General features: G+C 39.5%; 2 protein-coding genes across 3 annotated transcripts in view; one reads left to right on the top strand and one right to left on the bottom strand.

Moving 5' to 3' along the window:
- The window catches only part of LOC102088495 (amine oxidase [flavin-containing] A), a 50,163-nt gene extending 48,017 nt beyond the window's left edge, over window positions 1–2,146 (top strand). The window contains exon 15 of the mRNA XM_065069843.1: window positions 2,117–2,146. Coding sequence (XP_064925915.1) covers window positions 2,117–2,131 — 15 coding nt within the window. The 3' untranslated portion in view covers window positions 2,132–2,146. The remainder of the gene's footprint in view (window positions 1–2,116) is intronic.
- Window positions 2,147–2,250: 104 nt separating this feature from the next.
- LOC102088179 (amine oxidase [flavin-containing] B) overlaps window positions 2,251–26,727 on the bottom strand; it is a 56,749-nt gene continuing 32,272 nt past the window's right edge. Inside the window, exons 4-16 of one of the 2 annotated variants that reach the window (XM_005501652.3) lie at window positions 24,588–24,692; window positions 23,746–23,837; window positions 20,784–20,925; window positions 18,517–18,666; window positions 17,694–17,853; window positions 16,182–16,278; window positions 15,349–15,402; window positions 11,725–11,782; window positions 10,630–10,727; window positions 9,415–9,526; window positions 7,743–7,805; window positions 7,149–7,335; window positions 2,251–3,753 (exon numbers count right to left, since the gene is read on the bottom strand). In XM_005501652.3, coding sequence (XP_005501709.2) covers window positions 7,180–7,335; window positions 7,743–7,805; window positions 9,415–9,526; window positions 10,630–10,727; window positions 11,725–11,782; window positions 15,349–15,402; window positions 16,182–16,278; window positions 17,694–17,853; window positions 18,517–18,666; window positions 20,784–20,925; window positions 23,746–23,837; window positions 24,588–24,692 — 1,287 coding nt within the window. In that variant the 3' untranslated portion in view covers window positions 2,251–3,753; window positions 7,149–7,179. The remainder of the gene's footprint in view (window positions 3,754–7,148; window positions 7,336–7,742; window positions 7,806–9,414; window positions 9,527–10,629; window positions 10,728–11,724; window positions 11,783–15,348; window positions 15,403–16,181; window positions 16,279–17,693; window positions 17,854–18,516; window positions 18,667–20,783; window positions 20,926–23,745; window positions 23,838–24,587; window positions 24,693–26,727) is intronic. The other variant, XM_005501653.3, reaches the window with a different exon arrangement.

The following is a 26,727-nucleotide window of genomic DNA, read 5'->3' as shown; positions in this document are numbered from 1 at the left end:
TTCTTTTCAATGGCCAACAAAATCATTGTATAGCATGCCTGCATAAAGGACAGCTATGGATTAGCACACTACATATGCAGCTACCTATTAACATGCAGTTTATTAAGTTGCACAACAGCAGATCCACAGGGCCTGCTTTATCCCTGTTTGCATTTCTCCAAAGCTAAATATCCCAATAAAGCACTTAAGTGCCTAAGTGCAATCAGCAGTTGGTGGGAAGTAGAAGATGCCTAGTTTGGTGTCCAAAGCACGTCTGTGCCAGCTGTGCAGGGCTGGTTTGGGACATGTGGCCTCTGGAAGAGCTGCCACCTTCTGGAGCAGCAGCTGGAGGCCAGACAAGGTGCCCTTACGGTTTCTGAAAGGCACAAGGCAATTGTGTTTCGGCTCCTAAATTGCTCTCTAAGTGGGCAAAATATCATTCACTCTTTGAAAACATCTAACCTTGTTATTAACGTCTTTGCAGAACAAGTGAAACACATGCATTAGACAGATATGAGTTAATCACATCTATTTGAAACATGTAACTGAGCTACTAAATTTAGAAACCCCATCAGTTTAGGTATCCTCCAACACTGAAAGCAAGAGAGAAGGAGGAGTCCATAAGGCACCTCTGGTCCCGCATGTGTTGAATGACCAGGTGAGGAGCCACGTTCTCCCCACTCACCCCACAGAGAAGGACCAGCCAGACCAGAACTGTCTTGGCAGTCCCATTGATGGAAGAACACCAGGTGAGGCAGCAGAAACTTCGGCCTTGATGCATTGGTCTAAATGAAACAGAAAGCCTCCCCTTGTTTACAGTAGATACCAAACTGTATCTTGGTTCTGTAAAACCTGAGGCAAATTTTGCTTTCCATTCCCAGATGGGTTTTTTTCTGAAGCAACTGTATAGGCCAAGGTGTGTTCATCCTGTCTTGAACCAGAAGGAAAAACTCATCAGTCCCTTGAACATTTTGGGATTTGTTTCAGATGAGTAGAATGGTATAAACACATGCATATATAAGGTGGGAGGAAAAAATGATCCTCAGTTCTCATACTAGAAGTGAGTTTTGCAATCCTTAGCCAAATAATTTGCAAACATGTAGCTGTTGTATCCTGTCCTAAACAATTAGAGGAATTTTTAATTGGTTTCTCAGGAAATCATATTAGTATCTTCTATTTCTTCAACATTAATCTGTCCAAATTAATTTTCTGTACACAGGACTGCTGCAAATAATGAAGTGTTCCCCTGGCTAACATAGTTTCTTTTTCATGCACACTAAAAGCTTTGTAAATAAATTAACAAATAATAATAATATTTCAGTACCTCCTCTGGGATGCCACAGGATATGACTGAACAAAGGGCAAGAGGTAGTTCAAGTCTGACCCAAGGCAGCAATGTTTAAGGTTCGTAACCATTTGTGAGTTGCTCTGAGGGCCTGTGAAGTGCCTTGCTGGTTCCGATATGTTTCTTAGGGACAGATGCTTTATAGAGCATAGGAAGGATTAGTTGAGGATATTTGCTTTCATGGTGGTTGTGTTCCTTTATAACTTGTAAGTAATACTGAAAGTCGAGCCTATACAAAGAGCACTGCATGCTTTTGATGTGTTTTTCACATGAATGGTTACGCTTTTTCCAGTATTCATAGACTGTTTTTGTGAAACACAGGTCCCCTCCCAAGGCCAAATTTGTTCTTTGGTTACATTATCTCTCTAGCACTGACACTGAGCTGATGGATGAAGCCAGTGATTTTTGTCTTTTCTTCTAGATTTTTTTTATGTTTACACCACATAGTATTTGGTACAAAGTCTGTTTCTTCCCATATTCAGTCAGAGCCACACACCACCTGCCCTTGACTCTTATGAGCAGCTATAAAATGGGTCCCTACGCATACGTGCTGTAGTAAACAAGGTGCTGTGAGAGGGGTACGTTCATGATGGGAACACTCCAAATCTACTTAAACTTAAAAAAGTATTTTTACTGCTGTAAGACAGTTGTCTGTCTGTAAGTCAGGAAGAATTATTGCCAAATGTGTTCTGATTTTTTTGGTGTTCGGGTTTGTTTTGGTTTGGTTTTTTATTGTTTGGGGTTTTTTGGCACTTTTGGGAATTCATTCAGGTTTCTTCTCCTTTTTTACAGAGATGGCTTTACTGAGAGAAGCTCAATGTATCTCACTGGCTTCGGTATGAAATGTGAAATGTCGTGTTACTAAGTGATGCTCACCCTCACAACCAAGTCAAAAGGGGCTTCCGCAGAAGAAAAGCCTCAAACAGTAAACGAGACATGACAATATTTATTGATTCTAATTAAGGTTAAAAAAAGTTCACAGCTGTCAGATAAAAATATCTGCAGAGACTATGGAAAAGGGAACTTAAGAAGGAAACCAAGGGAGACAGTCACCACAGAGGCACTTGAGAAAATGCTACAGTTATAAAAGGCACAAATTCATTACACACACAGCATATATATTCCTGCAAAGTGAAGTTACTTTTTTTTTCCGAAACACAGAGGCAGGCATCACTGAACACTGACCCGTACACAACCACAGGAGACACGCTATAAGCGGCAGTCTATGACAATGCCTAAACAATTTGACTGTTAGAGACACTTTGAAAGTAAAACAGCTTTGGCTACCTCATTTTTATCTCTGTTGAAGAACAGACTGTAAGATCAAGGTGATCTTAAGGTGAGGAAAATGTAAAAGGGAATGTTAGTCCATTTAATCACGGGTCATGTTTATTTGGGAATATTTGTAATCTGTGATTTAAGTGGGTTGGCTTCTTGCCTGAGAGCAGTGGCAGATCTGTTGTTATTTAATCCTGGCTCCTCTTTGCATCCAAGTAATTTTGGAGGACATACAATTCCTTCTTCCTCAAAAACCCTTTTTTTTTGTCATGTCTCCAAAAAAAAAGAAAAAAAAAATCTTTAAATTTCTGCACTACTGTAAAGTCTCTTTCAGTGAAACCATAGTCTCACTGAGGACAAAGGAAGATTATTTTAATAGAAGTCCCTAGCTTCTCTTCTAGGTCTTGGGTTCCAGTGATAGACAAGGCTTAGATATACACTTGTGATTAAATGTCTTTGTTTTATTGACAGCAGGTGTGCTATTTGGAATCAAGATCTCCACTGAGAAAAAAAAAATAAGGTACTAGTTCAAGGAAAGACAAGGGGCTGCCTCAGGTTGCTCACTTCCTTGTTGTTATCAAGTAGTTCATACAATTAGCTCTCAAGTACTTTGGTTAACACAGAATTTTGTGCCATGACTCTACATCCTTTACAATATACAGTTGTACAAGCAAGCAAGCCTCTTTTTTCTTTTTTCCCAAACTCTTAAGAGCCTTACAAAATATACATAATAACACAAATCAGTTTGAAAGAGACAAATACAATTATTTCCATGATTGTTCCTATAATACGTTTTATGAAGATGGCAAACTGATGGAACTTTCATGATAGCAGATTTGTCATCAAACATGTTAATAAATTAAGAATATAGCATGACTGGTTACCTGTTAAACCAGACTCTATTCCTCTCTTTGAAGAGCTGGCATGAAGGAATTTTAAAATGTAAGCCAGTGCTCACAGTTCCCTCTGCCCATGGGGAAACAACTTGATTCTCTACCTATGTTCGTCATTTTTTCATCACACTGGCATCCACATAAACAAAGCACCACATATTCCTTTTGTGTGGAAGATGTCAAGAAAACAGCAGCAAATCCTTCTTTTTAATCCCATAGTGGTGACAAGCTCCACAGCATAATAGTAGCAAGACACAGCTGTAAAGACAAAGCATTACAAATGCTTAGGCAGTCTGGAAGGAAGAAGACAGAGACTTTTGAGTGTTAAAACGAATGTTGCTATTCAGACTTCCCAGCACCATCAGATTTGGCTAGAAATCTCAGGGTATCTGAATTTAATTTGGAATTTGAAGTCACACTTACTTTTAGATGTGGCACAATAATATGAAAAATGCTTTTTGTGTTTTTTCCAGATTTTTTTTTTTTTAATTTTGAAACTAAGAATAAGAAAGCTTTATAACTATATACACTTCTGTTTTTTTCTTAATTGGCCAATCTCATAAAAGCTTTGGTTATTATTCAGTTCAGTTCTAACTATACCTAACTTCTGTTCCTCCTTGGATTTTCTGCCCATGGGCACACAACATTTTCCTGTTAGACTGGAAAAAACTTTGCCAGATTCAGGAGCAAAGAAGAGAAAGAGACATTTTGGACATGAATAAAACCTATTTATCCTCATTGGTCTAACGGATCTGCTCCCCTTTAGAGACCTGCAGAGTATTTCTAGGGCACAAGCAGGACTTGAATTCCAAACAGTTTTGGCAGAGGAATCATCTGAAAATGCAGCAGTTCTTTATATGTTAAGTAGGTATTCACTGTCTGGCACTTAGAAATAATGGGCCAAGACTTTAAAAATGTCTTCCCAAATTTAGGTTGCTATGTTTATTTCAGGCCTGAGAACTGTCAAGGTTGCAAAATCTCTGAACTCACACAGTTTCCATTCAGCTTTCAGTTCCTAATTCATTTAGTAAATAAATCACGCAGAAAGCGAACCATGTGGAAGCACTCTGTGGCAGGCAAATGTCCCAGCCAATTAGTGCTCTATGCGACACAATGAGAAAGGCCATATGTACACTGCTGCACTGTTCTTCTGACTTGAAGATCTTTATGTCTGAAAAGTTCCCCTATGAATTTTAAAAGGCTGTTATGAGGATATTCATTTGTGATAAAATTCAAGCTGCTGCTACAAGAAGATTTTTAACTGGCACATCAAGTTAAAGAGAATTAAACCTAAGGGCCAGAAACTTCTGTGCTGCTCACAAATATTACAGCTTTATAAGTAGTTCAGTGGAGTTCCCTGGGACTATTTGGAGAATGAATTGCAGCTCTGCACACGCAGAATCAGATGCTAACCCAAAATGTCTGCCTGAGACTGGTGATACAGTTTTTCCACCCTCTGCTCACACCAGTTGCTGAATATGCTCTTATTATACTTCCCTCCATGGCTTATTACTGCAATGTAACTTTTTATATATAAATCATCACAGGTTGAAGGAAGAAGGGCAACAAATGGTCTCAGAAAAATTCCAGACATATAACTTTTCTCAAGCTTCATGTGCATCAAATGCTGTTTCGGTTATACCTGGGGCTTCACGTTTTGTGTCGGGCAGATGTAAAACAGCAGAAATACGTACAACGAGGTATCATGATGTTGACAAGTAGGCATCTAAGGCTTTAGTGGCTGATTTGTTTGGTTGTTTGGGGTTTTGTTTTGTTTTGTTTTGGATATTTTTGGTTTGGTTTTTTATTCTTTTCTGTTTGGTTTTTTTTTTACATGGTTTTAAAGGCACCAAGCTAGGGATGGCAGAAGCACTTGCATGTGAGTATCCCATCCATGCTTTCCTTTGATCTCTCTAGCATTTATATCCTTAATTATTTACCAAAAGTGCACAGTCAGTACAACACAGCACAGCAGGCAGATATGGAAGTGCTAATCCCATCAATATGGTTGTTAGGAGAGACAAGCTCTGAATCAGCTAAGCTGTGTTCAGCATGAAGCAAATGTTGGGGGGCACGTGTGGGGTTTTTTTGTTGTTGGTTGGTTGGTTTGGTTTGTTTTTTTTTGGTTTGGTTTGGTTTAGTTTTGGGTGGGTTTTTTTGGTTGATTGGTTGGGTTTTTTTTTAATGTTAATGCTACATTTTCAAGTCCATTGTGCCCTACCAGGAAAGAGACAGCCTCAAGGTTTTCAATGTATAAATTTAAGTAGATGAAAGAAAGGAAGGAGATTAAAAACATACATCAAAGAGGGTTGGTTGGCTGGTTGGTTGGTTTTTATGCACAGGTTTACAATTTCTTGGCATAGACAGAGGTTAATTTGCTCTCTTGATATCTTAGAATCATAGAATCATTTTGGTTGGAAAAGACCCTCAAGATCATCAAGTCCAATCATTAACCTAACACTGTCACTAAACCATGTCCCTAAGAACCTTATCTATGAGTCTTTTAAACCCCTCCAGGGATGGCGACTCCACCACTTCCCTGAGCAGCCTGTGCCAATGCCTGACAACAATCCTTTCTGTGAAGAAATTTTCCTAATATCCAGTCTGAACCTTCTCTGGCACAATGTGAAGCCACCTCCTCTCATCATATCACTTGTTACTTGGGAGAAGAGACCAACACCCTTCACGCTACAACCTCATTTCAGGTAGTTGTAGACGGCCATAAGGTCTCCCCTGCGCTAAAAGAGGACCTTGGAGGCAAAGGGGTGTCAGACAGGGTGAAAAAGGTTTGAGATGCTGTGTCTACACGTTAGTATGAGGTTTCCTGTTCACGCCCAGATCGAACAGCCTGATCATCCATACTGCTGCACACATTGGCTTTAGTCTGGAGCCAGTTTCCTAGGCAGAGGAGATCTGATCCTGCACAGGGATGGACTTTACTTGAACTCATGAGGTCTGCCATTCCAGGCAGTGTGAACACAGCTGGAAACCCAAATTTCAACTCCATTGCCAAAGGCAGTGAAAACATTGTCATTCAATTCACTGTAAGACCAATATGCCACTGGAAATGCTAGCAACATATGGATACACTTGCAGACCTCAGATAAATTTAGACCCCCACTTCAAAAGGTAGCCTGACTTGTGCCTTAAGTGCTGCCTGGGCTCTAGACATGTGGGTGAAAAATAAAAACACTGAAAAGATCCTCACCAGCAATTCACGTGAACAACTTAATTATTCTTTAATCTATGGATTTCTTTTCTTGGTCTAACACAAAGGAAGGCAGAAACCCTTTGTTTGCAACTGGATATGTAAGTGCTTGGGAAGACCTGGAGTTCAGGGTCCGGTTCAGATATAAGTGTAAAAAGAACAGGAATTCACATCAGAACAGGCTTCCTAGAAGCATTTTGTCACTTCTGTTCTGAGATCTTAATAAAAACCTCAAGGTGATAATGCTTGGCAGGGTATCCTAGAAATTCAACAACAAAAGAGCTAATGCCAGAAGCAGGTGTGAATTCAAGGGGTTCTTTTTGAATATGGATCACCTTCCTTCACCTCCCCCCTCCAGCCTTTTCTCTCTGCTGCTTTCTCCTCTTCTCCAGCCCTGATCTGGGAAGAAAATGTCAAAAACTAAACTAAAAAAAAAGAAACCCACTTGAATGTGAGGCTTTGCATTGGCACCTTTTTCAGTTTCGAGCCAGAAGTCCCTTTTTGTAGGCAAATAATCCTGCCACAGCCACAGAAGTAAAGAAAGTGGAAAATCCAATCAGCTTTAGCAATCCTGGCACAGATGGCAAGTTCCTTTCCCAGAAGGTTGTAGTGATGGGCAAAGCTGGAACATCCTGCAGGGAGAACAGCCATTATCAATATAACATCTCCAGTGTGAGAGGTAGGATGTAAATCAAGAGATTCTTGAAGTAGAAACTGAACTGGGTTGAAGCAGTTCATGCTGTGAAAAAGCAGAGTGTATCAAATTTTTCTGCTCAGTTAAGGGGAAGAGGAAGAGGCACACAGAAAGGATTCATAGCCCAGTGAAAAAGTGCAGTTCCCTCTGACCCTATGTTACAGAGTTGTCAGATAGGTGCCTTTTCTGAATTTCTGTCATATTCCTGTTTAGGGAAGACAGTTTTGGTAAGGAAAAGTTTATTGTGCTTTTGCTTTAGTGAACCTAAATAAAAACGGACAACAAAATTTAATCTCATCAGAAAAACAGAAAAAAAAAATCCATTTAATCTACAGAAAGACTTACAATTGATTCAGGTTCTGGCTTCCAAATTTCACTGTCTGGGATTTTCCTCATAGCGAACAGTACCTGAAAATATATAACATTTTTCTAGTAAGTACCACTGAAAGGGAAAAAGAGCTTGCTTCAATTTTTGTTTTTAAATGGTATGACGAAGGTAACAATTGACTACATAAATCTCTGTGTATTCAAATTCTAAAGAAAACTTGACCTTTTTACAACTCATTTGTGGGGGGCCTGATATTTAATAAGACCTTCATCCTAGTGGAAAGTAGAAATAGTACGAGAAAAACCTCTCACTTCTTAGTCCATGTGAGATACCAGAACTTGAGTAGTCCTATTGGAACAGGGTAATATGATTTTGACTAGGAGGTAAGTATACACTCATGGCAAACCAAGGTGTGCATAAACTGGCTGCTGCATGGGCAAGCTGTATAGCCAGGAGTAGCTTGGTTTGCAGATTCTACCATGGTGCTGGAAGATGAACAGAATCCTGTGAGTGATGACAGACCACCACTTTCAGCCAGAGAAAAGCAAGTCAAAAAAAACCACAACCCTTTGCAATGGAAAAGTAACTATTCAAAGTATCAAAGATATCAGAGATTAGTAGGATAGGAAAGATTATCTGAAATGATAGTCATGAAAGACAGCAAGATTAACTATGTCTACAGTAAAATAAAATTGAGGTGGTGATATTAATGTTTTTCCTATTTCAGGTACTTGTAGATTTAGCAAGATTTGTCACCTTTTATGATGGGTTTTTATTTTCACAGACCCTGTCAACTTTTCAATACAGGAAAGTGAGAAACACACTCACATTGGATTTTAATCGTATTTTCCTTTCACAAGTAAGTGAGAAAAGGGAAACAGTAGATTTTTTATGAATCAAGCTCGCTTGCCAACTTCCCTGCTGAGGCCTATGGAGGTTCTGCTGTAATGTCATACCTCTGGAGGTTTTCAGGACCAGCTTAGGTACACGCTTCACAAATGGGACAGTTTAGGAACAGTTGATCCCTGTATTTTGGGGGAAGGGTGTGGAATCTCCAGATCCCTTCCAGGCCAATTTCTGTTTAATTACTGTAGTTCTTAGCTGGAAGGTTCCCTTCACCTCATAGAACAAAGGTGACATTCCTTTTGCTGCTTCATAAATCATAATTTTCCTGAAAAAATTTGAGAAATTTGCCATTTTTTTTCAGAAGCAAAATACTTAAGTCCTTGTGTAATGACTTTATGCAAGGCTGCCTCAATGGTATGTCACTGTGTCAATGGTGTTGGAAACAGCTGAGGAAGGGACTGGCTTGGTCTGCAGAGATGCAGAACTGAGCTGTTTGAAGTGAGGCTAATGGTCATGATCTCTCAATATGATGACTAACAAAGGGCTCAATTGGGAGAAAAAATGACTACGTGAGAATTCAGGATTTCTGTTAAAGAAGAAAGGATTTCATTCCTGGAAACAGAGAAAAGTTTGATGAAATAGCCCAAGTCTGTCCTAAGCATTCCAAATCTAAATGCAAATCCTTCACCCTTTTTGAAGTATATCTCCTTTGCAGGGATTTGCATCAAGATTTCAGAACACCTGAAGGTGTCAACATTCAGTTCCCATCTCACCACCAACCAAAAGATCTTCCATTTTCCACAAGATATTTGACAGTGCCCTGTTTTGGGCTTGTACCCGTACCTCTCTGGCTGCTCTTTCTCCAGCCTGTATAGCTCCCTCCATGTACCCGCTCCACTCCGTGGCTGTCTCTGTGCCAGCAAAATAGATCCTGCCGACAGGCTCCCGAATAATCCTGGAGGGGGACAAGCAGTAAGTCACATCAGCCATATCAGAAAAGAGAATTTGGATCCTTGGGTTAATGTTAGAATAGAAGTGTTTTAAATAACAGTGAGCACTTAAACATAGTAACTTCGGGTTAGCTGAGCTGGACAGGGAGTCTGCATCATATTTTCTAAAAATTTACACTGCAATTCCTTCAATGTTATTTCTGGTAGTGAATCTAGTGCTCATAGGTATGACGGACAATCAGCTTGAGATGAGACCTACTGTATCTCAGTTTCAGACAGTGTGATAAATACCAATGCTAGGCATTACTGGCATAGTGTAGCATTCTGAAATACATCCCCATGATATCTAAAGTAATAAACAATTTTTTGAAAATAATTTAAAAAAAATTACTCTATTCTTGCCAGAATTTGCAATAATTATAATTAAAATTATTTTTAAAAGCAGGGCCTCCATATGCTCTTCATTACAGCCGCTTTATTGTTCCAAGTTATTTTTAAATTATGAAAGCTTATACTTCAAAAACAGGGCTATTCCACCACATTAAAAACTATGTTTCTGAATCCAATAACTTGTCTGGCCAATAAGTCTTTTTCTTTTTGGTAAATCTTATTTTCATGCAAAAACTTGTGTCAGAGAGGATTGTATACAATGGCACACTGATTAATGTATTAAGACTGTACTGCCAAAAGGAAAGGAACAGGCCAGAGAAATCACTCATTACTGTCAAGGTTGGCAGGAATTAACTCTCTTCCCAGTATTTATAAAATACCAGCTAAAGATGTACCAGAAACAGTAACATCAACCTCAAATACTCGAAGCCAGTATTGTAAACAGGTTGTGAAAACCTTCCAACTTCCTTCAAAAAACCTATTCAGATGCATTCACTGAATAATAAAGGTGACTAAAAACCCCTAATGATACTGTACTCATCCATCATAATGTCCAACTGAGACAAGTGGAAGGCTATAATATCTGTTTAAAATATTCCCCAGTGATCTTAAAGGTATAAAGTGAACACTGACAGAGGATTTATGACCCTTTCTGAGGATATTTGTTAACTTGGTCTTATCTTACTACTCCAAAGCCCACTATAAATAGACACTGTACCTTCCATACTGAGTCATTATGCCTGGTGGGAAGTAGGCTGTGTAGCAACCCCCAGAATACTGCTCTTCACACCAGTTCTTCTCTTCATAATGCACTGGCTGTAAAACAGAGATTAATTCACTGAAGGAAAGGACAAAGTCCTGAGGAAGCTAATAAAAGGACTGAGGAGACAGCAGAGGAGAATAGCATATGATTTGTTTCATGTCAATGTCTGACACATTTAACAAGCCTCTGACACATTTAACAAGCCTCTTAATGCAGCATGGATGCAACACAATAAGCCTTAATTTTAGACACTGCTAGCTATTTTAAAAAAAAATAGATAATCTGGCCACTGTAGAACATAATCCTCTTAATTTGTCAATGTAAGCTTATGCTTTAAGCACAAATTTAAGTTTTGAGCCATTTAAAACAAAATTAACCTCTAGTGTACACGGGTATAGTACTTGTAATATGTACATTGGACACAAATATATACTGTTAAAAATGCAACATATGGCACTTGCATGGTTCTGCATACAATGTTGTTGTGTTTTAAAAGATGTCATTTCAAAAGATGCTGTCTATAAATTCGACTTGCATAAAATTGACCTTAAAGGACAAAGGGCATTGATCACATAAACTAAGTGTGCGATCACACAAATCCTGTCAGTTATTTACCATTACAGGGAAGAGAAGGCAAGTGAAAGGAAAAAAGAAACCACATGCAGCAGTGGATCCTAGCAACTAGTAATAGAGAAGAATCATTATGCTCTACCAGACCGAGGGGAACAGGCAAACCTGTCACAGCTGAAAACAGTCGAGATGTATAGTGGCAAACATTGTGAACACCATACATGATTCTGGACAAGAACGTATCTGTCTTTTAACCATTTCATAAGCTTGTTCTTATCCTCAGTGTCAAACACAAACAAGATATGACATAACCTCATCTCTACTTCTCTACAGAGGGCAACAAGTGCTCCCGTAGCAGGTACCTTTTCCAAAACACTACGCAGCGCTGTGCTGGAGCATGGCAGCATCCCAGTTTCATTCTGCCCTTCCCCAGTTCAACCAATGTGACAAGAGAAACCATGGCTCAGATTGTGTGCTTACATGTAAAGCTTCCTCTGATCCAAGAACTTTTGCATAGAGCTCACATAGCCTCGTCTTCCTGCAAGAGAAAAGCAATGTAAAACTTCTGTGTAATGAAAGAGAAAACAAACCACCTCTAGTATGACCTAATTGCAAAAGAAAAAGTATTAATATCTGTATGAACTTGAGGTTCCAGCTTTTTGGGATCTATCCTAATTGCTCAGCCTCTGGATCACTAGAAATAACTCACTCACACTCCTGTGCTGCATAAGTGCTGGTTTTATCAGCAGCTATGCAAGCTGTTCCCTTAAGATATGTCTAGCAGCCCAAATTCATATATTATCCAAAGGTTCTCTAGGCTGTCAGGAAAAGAAACTAGTAAGACATTGCACTTCTTTTGTCTTGACATATAGTCTAACTTACAGTTTGTTCCTACAAAGATCCAGGTACTGATAGCCTGAGGCCCTCAGGAAATCAGTACTTTATTTCTGTACCTATAAAATTTCCTCCTGTTTTAGTTTATGAGTCCATAAATCCATGAATATACTTCATTCTGTAGCAAACTCCAAGTACGAGTAAGTTTGTTCCTAAAAGCTTCTGGGTCTTACTGTTTACTGTTGGCCACACTGCACCAATTCCCAAACACAAGAAGATCAAGATTAAATAATAGTTAACAATTGTGAAAAACAAACCTGCAAACACAACTCTGGAAAGACATTTACTTCTGGAAGAAAATCCTATGCTCCACAGAAAGCCATGCTGAGCACAGAAATACAGCTGTCTCAGGTCTCTAACTATCTGAGCTACACGTCAAGCTATATAAGCATATGAGGAAACCACATCTATACTGCTGTATGAAGCAACTCAGCTATACTCACAAGCAGCTGAACTCAAAGAGTGTTATAAGAAAGGGGATGAGGAAAGCCTGTGCTCTGCCCTTTCTCCACATGTGACCTGCCCTTCAGGGAGCCTGGGAATGGTATACCAGAGGCTGGTAGGGATTCTCATGTACAGCCAGCTCCAGGGCTCCAAGAAGGTACAAGTTCACTGCTGTTTGCTAACCACATTGCAAATACAGATAAAGATAGTTGTGCAAAAGAAAACATTAAGCTTCAGGTCAAGGGCATCTTCAGACTCAAGAAACTTTGACCTTGTAAGGAACTATTCATCAATAATAGGTAGCATTTGACAGGAAAAAAAAAAAATAAACAGAAATGCAGTTTCTAAAGGACTTAATTGTACCAACATTAATCTATCCTGAGGTCATTCTCCCTAAGAAGAATAATCCTTGAAGATGAGCTAGTCTCTGTGCAATATCTGCACTTTTTGTCCTAGAACAATTTAAATAAATACTTATTTAAGGATTTCGTGCTAATGCTAGCACGAAACATATGGAATGTGCAGTGAGTAAAATCCTTATTACTTGGTTTTGAACTCAGCTGTGAAATTGCTACCAGCACTAAATAAGAGGAATGTTATGCCTGGAGATACCTAGGTAGGGTCCTGTTAAGAGTTACACTGTGCCCAGTGTGGAAGCAGCAAACACGCAGACACTCAGCTCTTCTCGCTGGCCTCTTATTCCACAGCAGTGTGTGATGCCACCACCTTCGTTGCACAGCTGTGAAGGGTAGGGCACAGTCTAACCACAATAATTGCTCATTGGCACCTGGCCTGGGAAGACCAGCTGGAAGGCAGCAGTGAGTTTTTCTCCCTTCAGTCTGGCCTCAGTAAAATGGTTTCCATCCCCTCCCACAACTGCTGTTCTCAGCCATGATTTAGGATAGCTGCCATGGGCTCTACATCCTACTCTTAATGTCCAAGCATTACCGAAAACCTTACCCAGCCATAAACATGATAGAGGGAAAGCCCAGCTTGTGTTGATAGGTGAGCACAGCATCTCAGCAAGATGCATCCTCTGTAGGGTGCCACAAGAAGCCTGTCCTCAGAAGAGATGCCTCCCTGCAAACACCATAGCCCTCATCTAAACAACACAAACTAGTCGCACCCTGAGTGTACCCTGGGAGAAGGTCCAGGTTCATGCTCTGCCTTCTACTGGACCGTGATTTCCACTGGAAGGAGACTTGTGCTCATGTGCAGGACAGGAGCTGCAAGGCAGCCCAGTGGGCTCCTGCCTTGGTCGACTGTAACCAGGACTTGAGAAGAGGCACCTCTGCACCAGCGTACCTCTATCAGGTACCAACCCAAGCGTATTTCATAGCTGCGAAGTCCTTCCTAGTCTAAGGTTCATTCTTCAAAAGACAAAAGTTCAAAATCCTTCTGTTTACAGCTTGTCCATAGTCAGCAGCAGAATCAGATAATTGTGCTAATGACATTAATGTCCAGGGGAAAGCAACCTTTCCTTCATAGTGCCCTGCAAACTACCAGTACAGCCCTTCATTTCACAGAAACAGAAGCTGAAATACTGCAAATGCTCAGCTGTATCTAGCGTATTGACACACAGTGCAAGATACCATTTGGTGTTTATGACGGCTTAAAATGCTGGGCACACTGGATTTCAGAATACCTACACTACTTTTATCATCAACCACCTGCTGGGGGTCTATCTTGAAGCTTAGGTGCTGAGGAAAAGGCTGACTTGTCCATTCCTGCCAAATTTAAAAGTGCTCTGTGGTACCAGGCTGTCATTTGAAAAGACTTGGACGTTAACAACCCCAGTTAGACCCATTATCCACAGACTGCTAGACTACCTGCAAAGCTAATCTGAGATGACTGCACCTTCTACAGTTGAACTAGCTATTACTGTGAAAATGTTTACTTGGACACAGTATTCCTTGTGACATGCTTTAAAAACAATTATGTTTTCTCCATGTCAAAATAAGGCTCTCCTCATATCCACACTCTCTACTTGTAGCTTTAATTTGATCAGATACTGTGAAGCAGCGTGATGGAAAAAATTCATTACTTTGTAAACTCTATTTTAATAATAAACAGAAGAGCACTACTGTATGCATAGATTTGGTTCAACAAGACAGTAAAAACAAGCTTCATCTGTCCCTGAAAGGCATTTTTTTTCCCTTTACTGAGGGCGGAGAGCTGGAGGCAGCTCTCCGACCTCTTTGTGATGCAAAGCTCTCATTCATGGCAGCTACAGCAGCCCCAAGGTTACACTGTGTTACAGACACTGAAAGGACCCTCCAGGGTGACTAGGAAATAAAGAAAATCAAGCTCAGAGGCCAAAACTGTCTTTCTTATAAGTTTTCAAAGAGCTCAGTGCACTCACAGGAAGCCAGAGAGGCAGCAGTGGGTACAGACGAGGGTGGCCCTGAATGCTTTCCAGGAAGGGCAGCAGAATGTTTACATTGGTTTTATAATTAGCAGCTTAGAGCAGTTCTTTTGCAAAAGTGACATATAATCAGAGTAGGCCAGCTGGAAAATGAGAACCGGGCCCTGAGAGCGTCCAAAGGGCAGGGGCTAGCTGCCACATCTGCTGCCTGATGGGAGCAATTCTGTGGGGTCTTCATCCAAAAACACCTAAGAGATCTTCTTGCTTAAAGTGACGTGTCCTCCTACTGTTGCAAAGTTACAGACAACTTCCTTCAAATCAGTGCATATTTTTCCTACTCTGGTGATTTGTAACAGACATTTTACTTGAATTCCATGCAGATCCCCTGTGATTGTACCTACCTTTCTTCTTTTGTGAGACCTGTCAGTCTTCTACATTTTCGAGCAAGAATGAAGCTGTAGGAAGACCACAAACAATTTACTTCCATTATGTTACTACATTTCCTGCATTATTTAAAATGCCAATACCTTATGATGGGGTGCTGTGATTCATAGTATTATCTCTATCCAAAATATCCATTTAATCTCCCTGCATAATGTTATATGATCCGCCTGCTGCTTGCAGAACTCACCATGAAAGGAACCACTTTGAGATTCAGGTTAAAATATTTGTATGAGCTATTTCCCAATGACCTTAATTTTATACAGCAGTGCATATAGGCATATAGCAACATGTGATGAAGCCTAGGATTGAACTGTAAATTATTGTTAAATAAACTTTCTAAGACTGATCATATTCAAACAAAACAAAACAACAGCAACAGAACAAAAAACAAACAAACAAACAAACAAACAAAAACAGGACAGAACAAAGTATAATTCTAGAAGACAAATTTTTTGGAGGCAAAATATCTGGAGAAAACTTTAAACTTCTGTAACCACCCCCTTTTTTCTTCTACATCCTTTCCTCTTCTCCAATTTTGTACTTTGCCTCATGAAAAGGCAAAATATGACCATGAGAAAAAGAACTACAGAATTTCATTTTTTAAAATTAGCAATTAAATCAGAGATGTTTTTTTAAAAATAAAAAATCAAACATATTCACCACACACTGATAAACTCAACTCTCTAAATATTTTAAAGTATTTCCCTTCAAAGGTAGCAGGTTTTATTTCAATTGTTGCCTCTAAGACAAACTAAAAAGGCATTAACTAGACACCTTCTTTGTCTCTTACCCTATTATGGCAGGAAAGCTGCCATCAGGCTTAGTATCGTCAAGTGTTAAACCAATAGCAGCATCCTCATCTTCAATTATCATGGTACCACAATACCCTGTTAACCACAAGGTGGAAAAGAAGTGAAGATATACATATCCAAACACAGGAACAAGTTGACAAGAAGTTGTGAAATACTCAGAACTTGACTGGAGAAAGCCCTAAACAACCTGATCTAAATTCACCCTGCTTTGAGCAAGGTATGGGACTAGATGACATCCAGAGATCCCACCCAGTCTCTATCCTCCGATTTTATGATTCTAACACAACGAGATATGAAAACAAATGGAAGGAAAACAAAGAAAAAAGTAAAGTGATCCCCATCGAGTGACAAAGACTAGTGTGCTGCTCCCTTGCTGATCTGCAAGGCAGTGTAGTGTAGTGTTGCCTTGAGTCAGAGAAGTGCGAGATTCCACTGGAAGAGAAAGTTTGGGTCTGAGATGTTCTGACAATTAGCAATCTTTTTCAAGCATCTTTAAACCAGCAGGACAATCAAGGAATCTCCTGATGTCAAATTCATGATAGAAAAATAAATTATTCTTCAACCTGATTAGGAAGGTAATTATTAATTGCACAGAAACAGACTGCTCTCAGATACTGAAGATGTTCAAGCGACTCTAGCACAATCGTTTCCACATATGACATTTATGTCAGACATAGGAGGAGACATCAGTACATTGTTTTGAAAACACAAATGTTTTTAAAATAAGAGTTTGAGGAAAACAAAATGTTCTTAAAACAACAATGGTGTTAGCAAGGCACAGTACACAAACTGTGGGTTCTACCAGGAAAAGGAAGTTACCTCTTTCCAGTCCATTCCAAACCAAACAGCCACAATCCAGAACTCTTAAAATAATTAACAGAGGTGGAGACTGGGTGAGATTTGTAGACAAACACAGATTTGGACTCATTATAACCCATAATGAGAAATGGGTGCTATTACATTGCAGTTTGTCATATTTTCAGAAAGTTCTAAAAGAAATCTGAGCAATCATGATGTAAAGGGAGTCCAGGATGACTATCCCAGCTGTTGGTATCTATGTGGAGACAACTCCAATTAACCCTGCCCAGTGCATCCAGAAGGCAGAACTTCCACTGGCTGATAACTGATGGGATAAAACCCCTTTTCATCACATATCACTTGCATCTTTACATTACTGTTCAAGTGGAAGAGACTTATCTCACACCCAGGTGCCACCAAAGGAAAAGGAGAGGACAACAAAGAAAAAACAAAGCAACAAGCAAGAGGCATGAGTTCCACCTTCATGCCTAACTCCTTTTTATTCCCCCATCCACCCCCTCTTCCCAACCGATCTCTCAAGTTTTTCAAACAGGGAAAGGCAAAAATGGCATAGCAGTGTACCAAGTCTCCTTCTAAGGTCCAGCATCCTCCAAATACAAAGTCTGCTCCATTACCATGTACCCTCTTCCCTCTCTCTGTCACTACTATACAATTCAATTAAAACACAATACCCTTCTTCCTCCAAAAAGTTTCCTTATAGTACACAATGCACTTGATGACTGAGCCCATGGGGATTCGGTTGATGAGCTGGTTTCTCGCTGGAGGCAAAGGTGGGTTGAAATGAATCTTCAAACAAAGAGCTGGGGGAATGGCACTGATCACATATTTGGCCTGGAAAAGAAATTACATATAAGCCAAACGCATTCTCTGCTACTTCATCCTAAGTATATTGCTCTAATGATCTTGGCAGACATCTGAGGAAGCTGCAGGGTGTATCTTCTGAAGCAATTTTGGCATTTAGCATAAGAATTGCAAAAGTGAAACCTCACAAAATCCTGGTTTTTAAACAACAAACAAGCATTATATAAACAGCCATCTGTTCCAATGATGGGCACCTGGTCTTTCCCCAGCACTTGAAAAAAAGCCAGTGGAAAGATTTTCCATGTTACGAGAGTCCCTCAGTCTCTCTTCCATCTGGACTCCTCTGTTACAACCTGGAAGCAAAGTCTGAAGTGTTTTTCACAGAGAGTTTACTACTAAGCTACATTTTTCTGTTCATCTTACAACTATCCTTTAATTCAGAAGGTTACTGAATACTAGAAGATATGTTAGTGAAGGAAAAGTTCAAATATGCACTTTGCTTTTCAGGCATCACTTTAAAGCTCTATCATTGCTATTACTTGGGGACAATAAGAAAGTGTGACTTTCTGTCACAAGTCACTTTAATCTCTGCTACATTGTTGTACAGGGTTTTGGAGAAGTCAGAAAGGAAAAGCTAAACATTTTCTAGACATGCCAGAATAAACAACTGCTTAGTGTTAGAGGTTTCATTACCTCATATAATTCATTATCTAAGGTTCCCACTACAACACGTTCACTCGACTGGTCGATGCGCACAACTGGCTTCCTCAGCTTCACCCGGCCTCCCAGGCGCTCCATTATTTTCTCACTGATCTGGCCAGAGCCTCCAACAAACTTCCTCTCCTGAAACAGAGAAAAGGACAACTTGGCAAAGCACAATCAACAGAGCGGTGCTTGTGAAGCATGTATCATGGCAAACATTTTGCTTGGCAATCAAAACAAATCCCATTCTTCTGTTGTTATCAAACCATTTCAGGAAAGTTCATCACTCTCACTTGGAAAACATATTCACATTCCTTCCTCTTTTAGTGAACTCTTCAAAAACTTCCTGTATTTGACCACCAGCCAAAAGTAGAAGTATCTGTAACCTCAGGAGAAAATCCCTGCTCATGTGGTCTCCAAATGGATTGCACAGACTGTGATATATGTTTTCCAAGTAAGACTGATGAACTTTGTTAAAATGTGAGTCAGCAAGACTTCTGGAAAGTGCTTAAACTTCTAAACGTTTCTCTGAGTTCACTCTTATCCCTGCAGAAGTCTGTGCATCAGAAGTAGGAGCCCTCATCCTCATAATAAATAACAAGCTATAAGACGGAATCTTAAAGGCGCAGGAGCAGGCTGTCGCTGTGTGCTGAAAGACAAGCTGGTGGGGTAGAAGATCGGCTTGTCTGAATAGCGACCTTTGGCTGGAACTTGAGAATAAAAGAATTTATAACCTCTGGCAGAAGGGGCAGGCAACTCAAGAGGACTACAAGGATGCCGTGAAGCTGTGCTGGGAGGAAACTAGAATGGCCATAGCCCAACCAGACCTGAGCCTGGCTACTGCTGCAAAAGGAAACAATAAAATGCTCTATAAATACATCAGCAACAAAAGGAGGGCTAAGGAGAATCTCCACCCTCTGGTAGATGTGGGAGGAAACATAGTGACAGAAGATGAGGAAAAGGTTGAGGTACTTAATGCTGCCTTTGCTTCAGTCTTTAATAGTCAGACCAGTTGTGCTCCAGGTACCCAGCCCCCTGAGCTGGAAGACAGGGACTGGCAGCAGAATGAAGCACCAATAATCCCAGGGGAAATGGTTAGCAACCTACTACACCACTTAGACACGCACGGGTCTATGGGGCCAGATGGGATCCATCCAAAGGTACTGAGCAAGCTGGTGAAGGTGCTCACCAAGCCACTTCCCATCCTTTATCAGCAGTGCTGGCAAAGTGGGGAGGTCTCAGTTGACTGGAGGCTGGCAAACGTGATGCCCATCGACAAGGGCTAGAAGGAGTATCTAGTGAGGTGTTTAAAGATGTACAGATGAGACTCTTAGGGACATGGTTTAGTGCCACTGTTAGGTTAACAGTTGGATTCAATGATCCTGAGGGGCTTTTCCAGCCAAAATGATTCTATGATTCTAAGAAGGTATGTAGCTTACACTAAAAATGCATCCTGCAGTATGTAATCTAACCTAACTTAAACTCTAATCACCTGTACTATAACACAGAATTGAAAGCATATATTATGCAAGGCATTTACAATTACATTATCTATAATATTTATATCTATGCATATTTATCTGTTTTAACACGTTTTAATGTAGTCTTTGTATTTTTTAGTTACATGATTAAATAATTTGCATTTCTAAAAATATAATTACTTCTAATACAATTAGCAAAATTTGCATTCTCAAATAGAAGACCGTTAACAGTCTTTACTGCACTGAAATGCAGAAGCATTTCAAACATTTTAGAGCAATACCATATTTAAGCAGGGGTGTTAATTTTCTTCTGACTGATTTTAAAATCTTAACAGTTTTAATCTATGGAAGCTTGCATGTTTGGGAAACCAGCTCTGGGCTACATATTCAGCATTATTTTGAAGCACTCTACACACTTTTACAGCTAGCATTGCCATCTCCATGAAGTGGTAAGGCTTACTTCAGCCTCATAACAGAAATAAACATAGAGTGTTGGTAAGCAAAGTATGTGTTCTAACCAGAACCTAAAATGAAGTCAGAGTCAGGAACTGATACAAATCTACTGATCCCTGGGCTGATGCCTTCAGCAGAGGAATAGCCTTCAACGCTAGTTTTGCAAGATCCAGATTAACATGTAAATGAGCAGAACTAGTTATCAGTGTGCTACTGGCTCAAAATCATGGGTGTCCCAGTTGGCCCTCTGAACTAAAATAAACAAACAGAAGAATGAAGTTAAAAGAGGGCCTGTCACAAGTCACAGGTGATGGCTGACAGTACCTGCCCTCCATTGGTTGTTGAGAATATCCTTGTTGTGCCCCCACACTGCTTCACGTACCACAAAAACCAAAGGGCAGAGACCTCATGGGGTTCAGAAGTGACATCCACATTCACAAACAGGGTTGCAAAACTCTTGGCAGCACTGCAACAAACACAATAAATGAATTCATTTAAAAACTGAAGGGTGACAATCTTGTTCTGTAGTAGTGGAGAGACTACATTTGGCAACCTCTTCTTTCACTGAGAGCAAAGGATTCCTTAATTTCAGTTAAAATAGGAAACAATTTAATTTCCCTTTATGCAACATTAAAAAAAAGTTAATCAAGCACAGCTGTATTCCAGCAAAATTAGTGTTCCAGGGGATGCAAGAGCCAATGAAAGTTCATGTCACTTTATGCTACTAATACAAGGTTAGCTTGTCACCCTAGACTCAGGATTAAGGGAACCAAGCCCTCCTGTCTTCACTGGACTCCAAAACCACCATGTCCTCCCATGGTTCCTGGGTTACATTTGAGATCTGCCACTCTGTTTGCACCTGCTGAATGCCTGTCCCACAAGCACGCAGCATAGGGATTATTCAACATTTGTCATAAAAAACTTAGGGATCTTGTCTAAGCTAATTATCTAAGCTCTCTGAATTAGTCAGCATCCCCTCATTGCCTGCTCCTCTACTGTGCTCAGGGAGGGTGCTGCAGCTGGAACACAACAAGGAAAGAAATGCAAGTAGGAAGCAATAACTAAGGAGACAGCATGTAAACATTCATGTAAAAGTCTGGCAAGAAAACGGAAAGAATACTTTTGGGTGCTCAACTCAGTATTTTAAACAGTGGTCTGGTAGCCACAGAAGTGGAAAAGTGGCCTGTGTCTCAAAAAGAATCACTGTTTTATGTCCTCCAGATGGTGCTTTTATAGCAATTCTACTGAAAATTACTCTATAAATCCATATGAGCTCTTGTGGTGCACTAACACAGAGATAATTAAGGCTCAGGAGACATTCCTCATGTTAGAAGTAAATACTTCCTCTGCCCTTACACTGAGGAGGAGTTTAAAGGGACATGGACAGGACCAGAAGATGCTCAGCTTAACTGTACTGTGATTGACAGGGATTGAGATTCTATAAGTATTTCATATGTCAGACATCAGGCAATCAATAACTTCCAAAACCAGTACAGAATCCATTTTAATCGCTTCTTCTTTTTTTCCCCTCAGTTTTCAAACTTTAAAAAAAAAAAAAAGATGAAAAGTTGAAAGTGTCACTCAAACATACTATTTCAAACAGCTGTAGATCTACACAGAAGAAAAGGCATCTTCTGTCCTTACTAAAAATGCAAAGTCCTGCTGAAGAAAAAGCTGATCCATTTTCTGAAATGCAGTTGCATTCTGGCTTCATTCTTGACAGCCAAAAGTAATAAAGCATTTAGCAATATTTGTCTGTATAAACACATACTGTAAAATATGACAACTCTGAAAGGTATTTAGTCTAATGGGAGAATTAGTATATGTATTAGTATATGCGTTAATATTTCATAAGCAGAAGGTACTATATGGTGATTAAATTCTAGTTTCTGCTTCCTTTTCCCATTGCATTTCAATTCCCCATTTTCTCCTGCTTTTTTTTTTTTTACCTAGAAATTGCTGTATGATTTGAACCAAGAGCACTCAGGGTACTTCCAGCACGCAACTCTAGCCAAAAGCAAATCTGTACAGTCTGTTAGATGAGAGGAAATAGTAGAAGATTACCCTTCTGGATCATTACCTTCCAGGATGGGAAGTTTCTACAGTATGTTACCTAAATCTTGAACAAACTGGGCAAATCAAGCTGGGATGCACATATAAAATCTGAAAAGCATCTTGGAATTAAGGAAGGCTGACAGCTATACAAATATTCAGGTAAAATGTCAAGTCTTGTTCCATCAGAGTTTGAAATAATATGACTGCCGTCACATGAGCTATTGAGCAGTGTGTGGCATTTTGCTAACTTGTACAGCTCCTTACCAAATCAGAGGTTCAGGTGACCAGCACAACCAGCAGCATACATTTCCCTTTGGTTTTACTGTGTAGGGACGGTGATACAAATGAGAAAGTCTTCCTATATGCTTTTGTGCAACTGTCACTCTTGTTAAAGCAAAACAACCAGAAGATTAGAAGTTTTTGGACAAGAGTCTACTGTCCATTAGCAGTGATCATGTTGCTCTCTAGAGGCTGGCTGAAGCTGTAAAAATGCCCCTGTCCATGACAGTGTCAGCTTGAGTGGGTGCTGGCAGGATTCTGCACTAGTGTCAGGTGCTTAGCAATTCTGAAGAGGTTGCTGTAGAAATCCATCTTCTTTACAGCAAGGCAGATATTTTTTTTTTTAATTTATTTCAGTGCGAAGAAAACCAATCAAACTGTTGTTGAATGAGAAGTAAAGAAAGATTGCTTTGATGTATACATAAAAACAGGAAGCATTTTCGGTTTCCCTGAGAGGTATATAGTGCAGCAGTTAAACAATAGAGTGGTGGGTGTTCAAGTGATTTAGTGCTATTTTGAGACAAATGATATTTTTATAGCACTTTGGCAAAATCAACTGGTCCAGCACAGAATAAATGCATGTCATTTCATCAAAAGTTTTATTCAAAAACCTGCTGTAGCCAGAGCATTTTTCTCTTAAAAGTTAAACACACCATAAAGAGAGGAAAAGTGCATACAAGACTCGAAGGTACTACCTATGTCTGCAGAAGTAGCTCTCCCAAAATATATTTTCCTTTTATCTTTATTTTAGTCTAAAATGTCAGGGAAATAAAACAGAATACACTGTGTGTGTGCTAACAGGTGTTGTGGTCCATTATTATAAGATTTTCTCACTCCATTTCTTTAAAAAGGCTGTATTCCAGTGGTAGTTACATCTGTTTGCAAAGAAGTAACAGATATTTGGAGCTCTAAGGTACATAAATATTATATTTTGTAATAAGGAGTTTCTTACTTTGTCCAGCAAGTTTTATCTATGAAATCTTTCATAGTCATTTTGTCCCATTCTTCTGCATGTGGAGCCTTCCATGGAGCTTCACTGGGAATCTAAGGAGATAAAAAAGAGCATTCATCAGCAAATGAATGAATGGTATGACAAAGAGACAACAAACACAACCAATATCAGTCAATCTCATCTTTACATGGTAACGCAGCCTGCAAATTCCTAGCAGGTAATATAGCTAACTTAACAGGGGAGGCTAAAAGTTTTTTATTGTTTGCTTTAAGATTTTTTTTTTTTTTTTAATTTAAGAACAATTTTAGAGTTTAGAACTTTGCCTAGAAAGGCAAAGCACAATGCTGGGAAATGTCTCTGAGTTATTACATATCTCTTCCATTCATCTGTGCAAGTAACAGCAACCTTTTCTCAAAGTCTTATAACTCAGTTGATGGAAAACATACACTACTGGTAACAAATTGAAATGGCTGAGCTGAATTTGAGAGTGGAGAAAGGCATATGTTTGAGGTCTACAAGTCTCTTAAAATATTACTTACCCAATCATCAGGCAAAGTGCCAAATGTCACAGGCATAAACCCTCATGTTCATATACCCAGAAAAAAACAAAGGTATGACTGCAGACAGCCTGAGTGGCACATCCTTCAGAAAAGCTTGCCCAGATGCCACTTATAACATGTGCTCTGACCACGTACCAAAATGCGTGGCACGATGCTGCTCTTCCACTACCAGGTTTGTTCAAGCTAGAGCAAAATGGCCTATCTGCATCCTAGTCTCATCTTCACTCTGACCCTCCCGGAGACAAAGCTGAGCTGAGACAGCTGCAATTCCTCATGCCATACCTCCTTTCCCATTTCATCCATGGTCCTCCAGAGGTTGTTGTAGTCCAGGTAGGCCAATGGATTCCACATAGGAGGGAATGGACCTTTAAAAGGGTAAGACTTACCCTAAAATATGAAAAACAAACAGAAACATCATAAAAACTAAATACAACCATAATCATGGCTTCTACATGCAGGTAGATGCAGCAAATGGTGAAGCGTTCACTGGAAGAAAGCACAAGTTTAATCAATACAAATAACATGCTCCAATAGATCACGTCTGTGTGTACACATAGAACAAGAGGCAGAGAGAAAAAAATTAAACACAGGAGCTTCCATCTGAATGTAAGGAAACACTTTTTCACCGTGAGGGTGACTGAGCACTGGCACAGGTTGGTCAAAGAGGTTGTGGAGTCTCCATCTTTGGAGATAATCAAAAAAACACCTGGACATGGTCCTGGGCATTATGCTCTAGGTGGCCCTGCTGGAGTAGGAGGGCTGGACAAGATGATCTCTAGAGGTCCTGTCCAACCTTAACCATTCCGTGATCCTTTTATTTCACATGTGCAACTTAAGTTTGATACACAGTTGAATTAAGTCTGTTGTGTGCAGAACTGATGCTGCCTTGTATCTTCAAAGCTTTATATTTGCCACTTCTGGGCAACAAAAACTAATATCATGCAGTCAAGTCACTAAGATCAGACCAAAAAAATGAGATGGAACAGCGTCATTCAACTGAGATGAAAAACGGCTATTCGTTATTGAAAAAGAGAAACATGTTACATTTTTTTTCTCCTAAATGTTCATTAAAAGACTGAACTGTTAACTGTATTTGGTGGTGTGGGGGTTTTTTGAGTGTTTTTCTTTGTTTTGTTTTGTTTTTGGGGGGGGAAGGGTGGTGTGGTGTTTTATCTGCTTTCCTTTCTAAACCAGACAAAAGCAGCTGTGATGATATTTATTATACATTAAAATCATAGCTCAGAGATCTTCCTGGAAAAAACTGGTTTCAGCTAATCTAAAAATCCCCAGCCCTACAGAAAATGTAGCATTTACTAATAACGACTCATTCTTCCAGCCCAACACCTCTGGCCATAAATTCCACAGAGTGATAGTGTGGCCAATACAAATGTCCCAATTACATCATTATATGTTTAATAGTTAAATTTTATATATCTACATATCGACTACTAGATATTCAGAAAGTCTAGGTAAATTAAGAGTGGAAGACAGGTAATCTGTAGAGCTATTTTATTTGCACAGGATTTCCCTGGCTGACTATATGGATGGCAGCATAACAGCTTTAAAAATTCACAAAGAAATACTCATTAGCATCATGTAGTGATTAATTTTTTCACAATGTATTTTGGACTCCATAAAACAGATAAATGATAAAGGCCATATTGTGTGCCACAGCTGATTTTTCAGAGCTTATATTAAATTATGTATCTAAGTTGGCACTGTATCAGCATGAATGTCAATTCACAGAAGTACTAACTTCTAATAGATATTTGATGCAATGTCACACCAACGCAGCAGTAAAACCAAAATATTTACACTGGCTTTTGAAAGAAATAATGCATCAAGATTTGATATTTAGAACCAGGTAACAACAACACTGTGTCTTGTTGATGAGAAGTATCTGAGGACCACTTACTCAAATAAGTGTCAGGCTTGATTTGATTCAGTTTCTTTATTAATAATGTGAAAGAAGGGACAAAAAGCACATTATTCAAATCTGCAGTAGTTTGTAAGCACCAGAAGAGGCAGTGAAAGGGTACAAAGCAATCCTGAAAGTCTCAAAACTTGGTCTAGAAATAACAAAATGAGATATAACCTTGGAAAATGCTGGGAAATAAATTCGAGGATTTCTCATTCAAAGGGAGATATAGTTAGAAAGCAGTAAGGCCAAAAATCAAAGCTAAGGATAAGAGAAAATTAGTTTACAAAGAACCCCCAACAGCTTAGAGAAAATGAAGAAGAAATTGCTTTTTCACCTTGTGTTCGTACAGACACAGGACTCTAATGGAATACTTATCAGAAACACCTAGGTAATGAAAGTTAGGAAGAAAGTGAAGTGTGGGAGGAAAGGAATTCTTTCTTTGGTACATGGACATACGTAGAAGTAGCTGAAAAACAACAGTCTAATTTTGCAGCGCTTTGG

The sequence above is a fragment of the Columba livia genome, chromosome 1 (assembly GCF_036013475.1).
Source record: "Columba livia isolate bColLiv1 breed racing homer chromosome 1, bColLiv1.pat.W.v2, whole genome shotgun sequence".
Taxonomy (NCBI): domain Eukaryota; kingdom Metazoa; phylum Chordata; class Aves; order Columbiformes; family Columbidae; genus Columba; species Columba livia.
The sequence above is the reverse complement of the archived record's forward strand: the minus strand, read 5'-3'. Positions and strand labels throughout refer to the sequence as shown.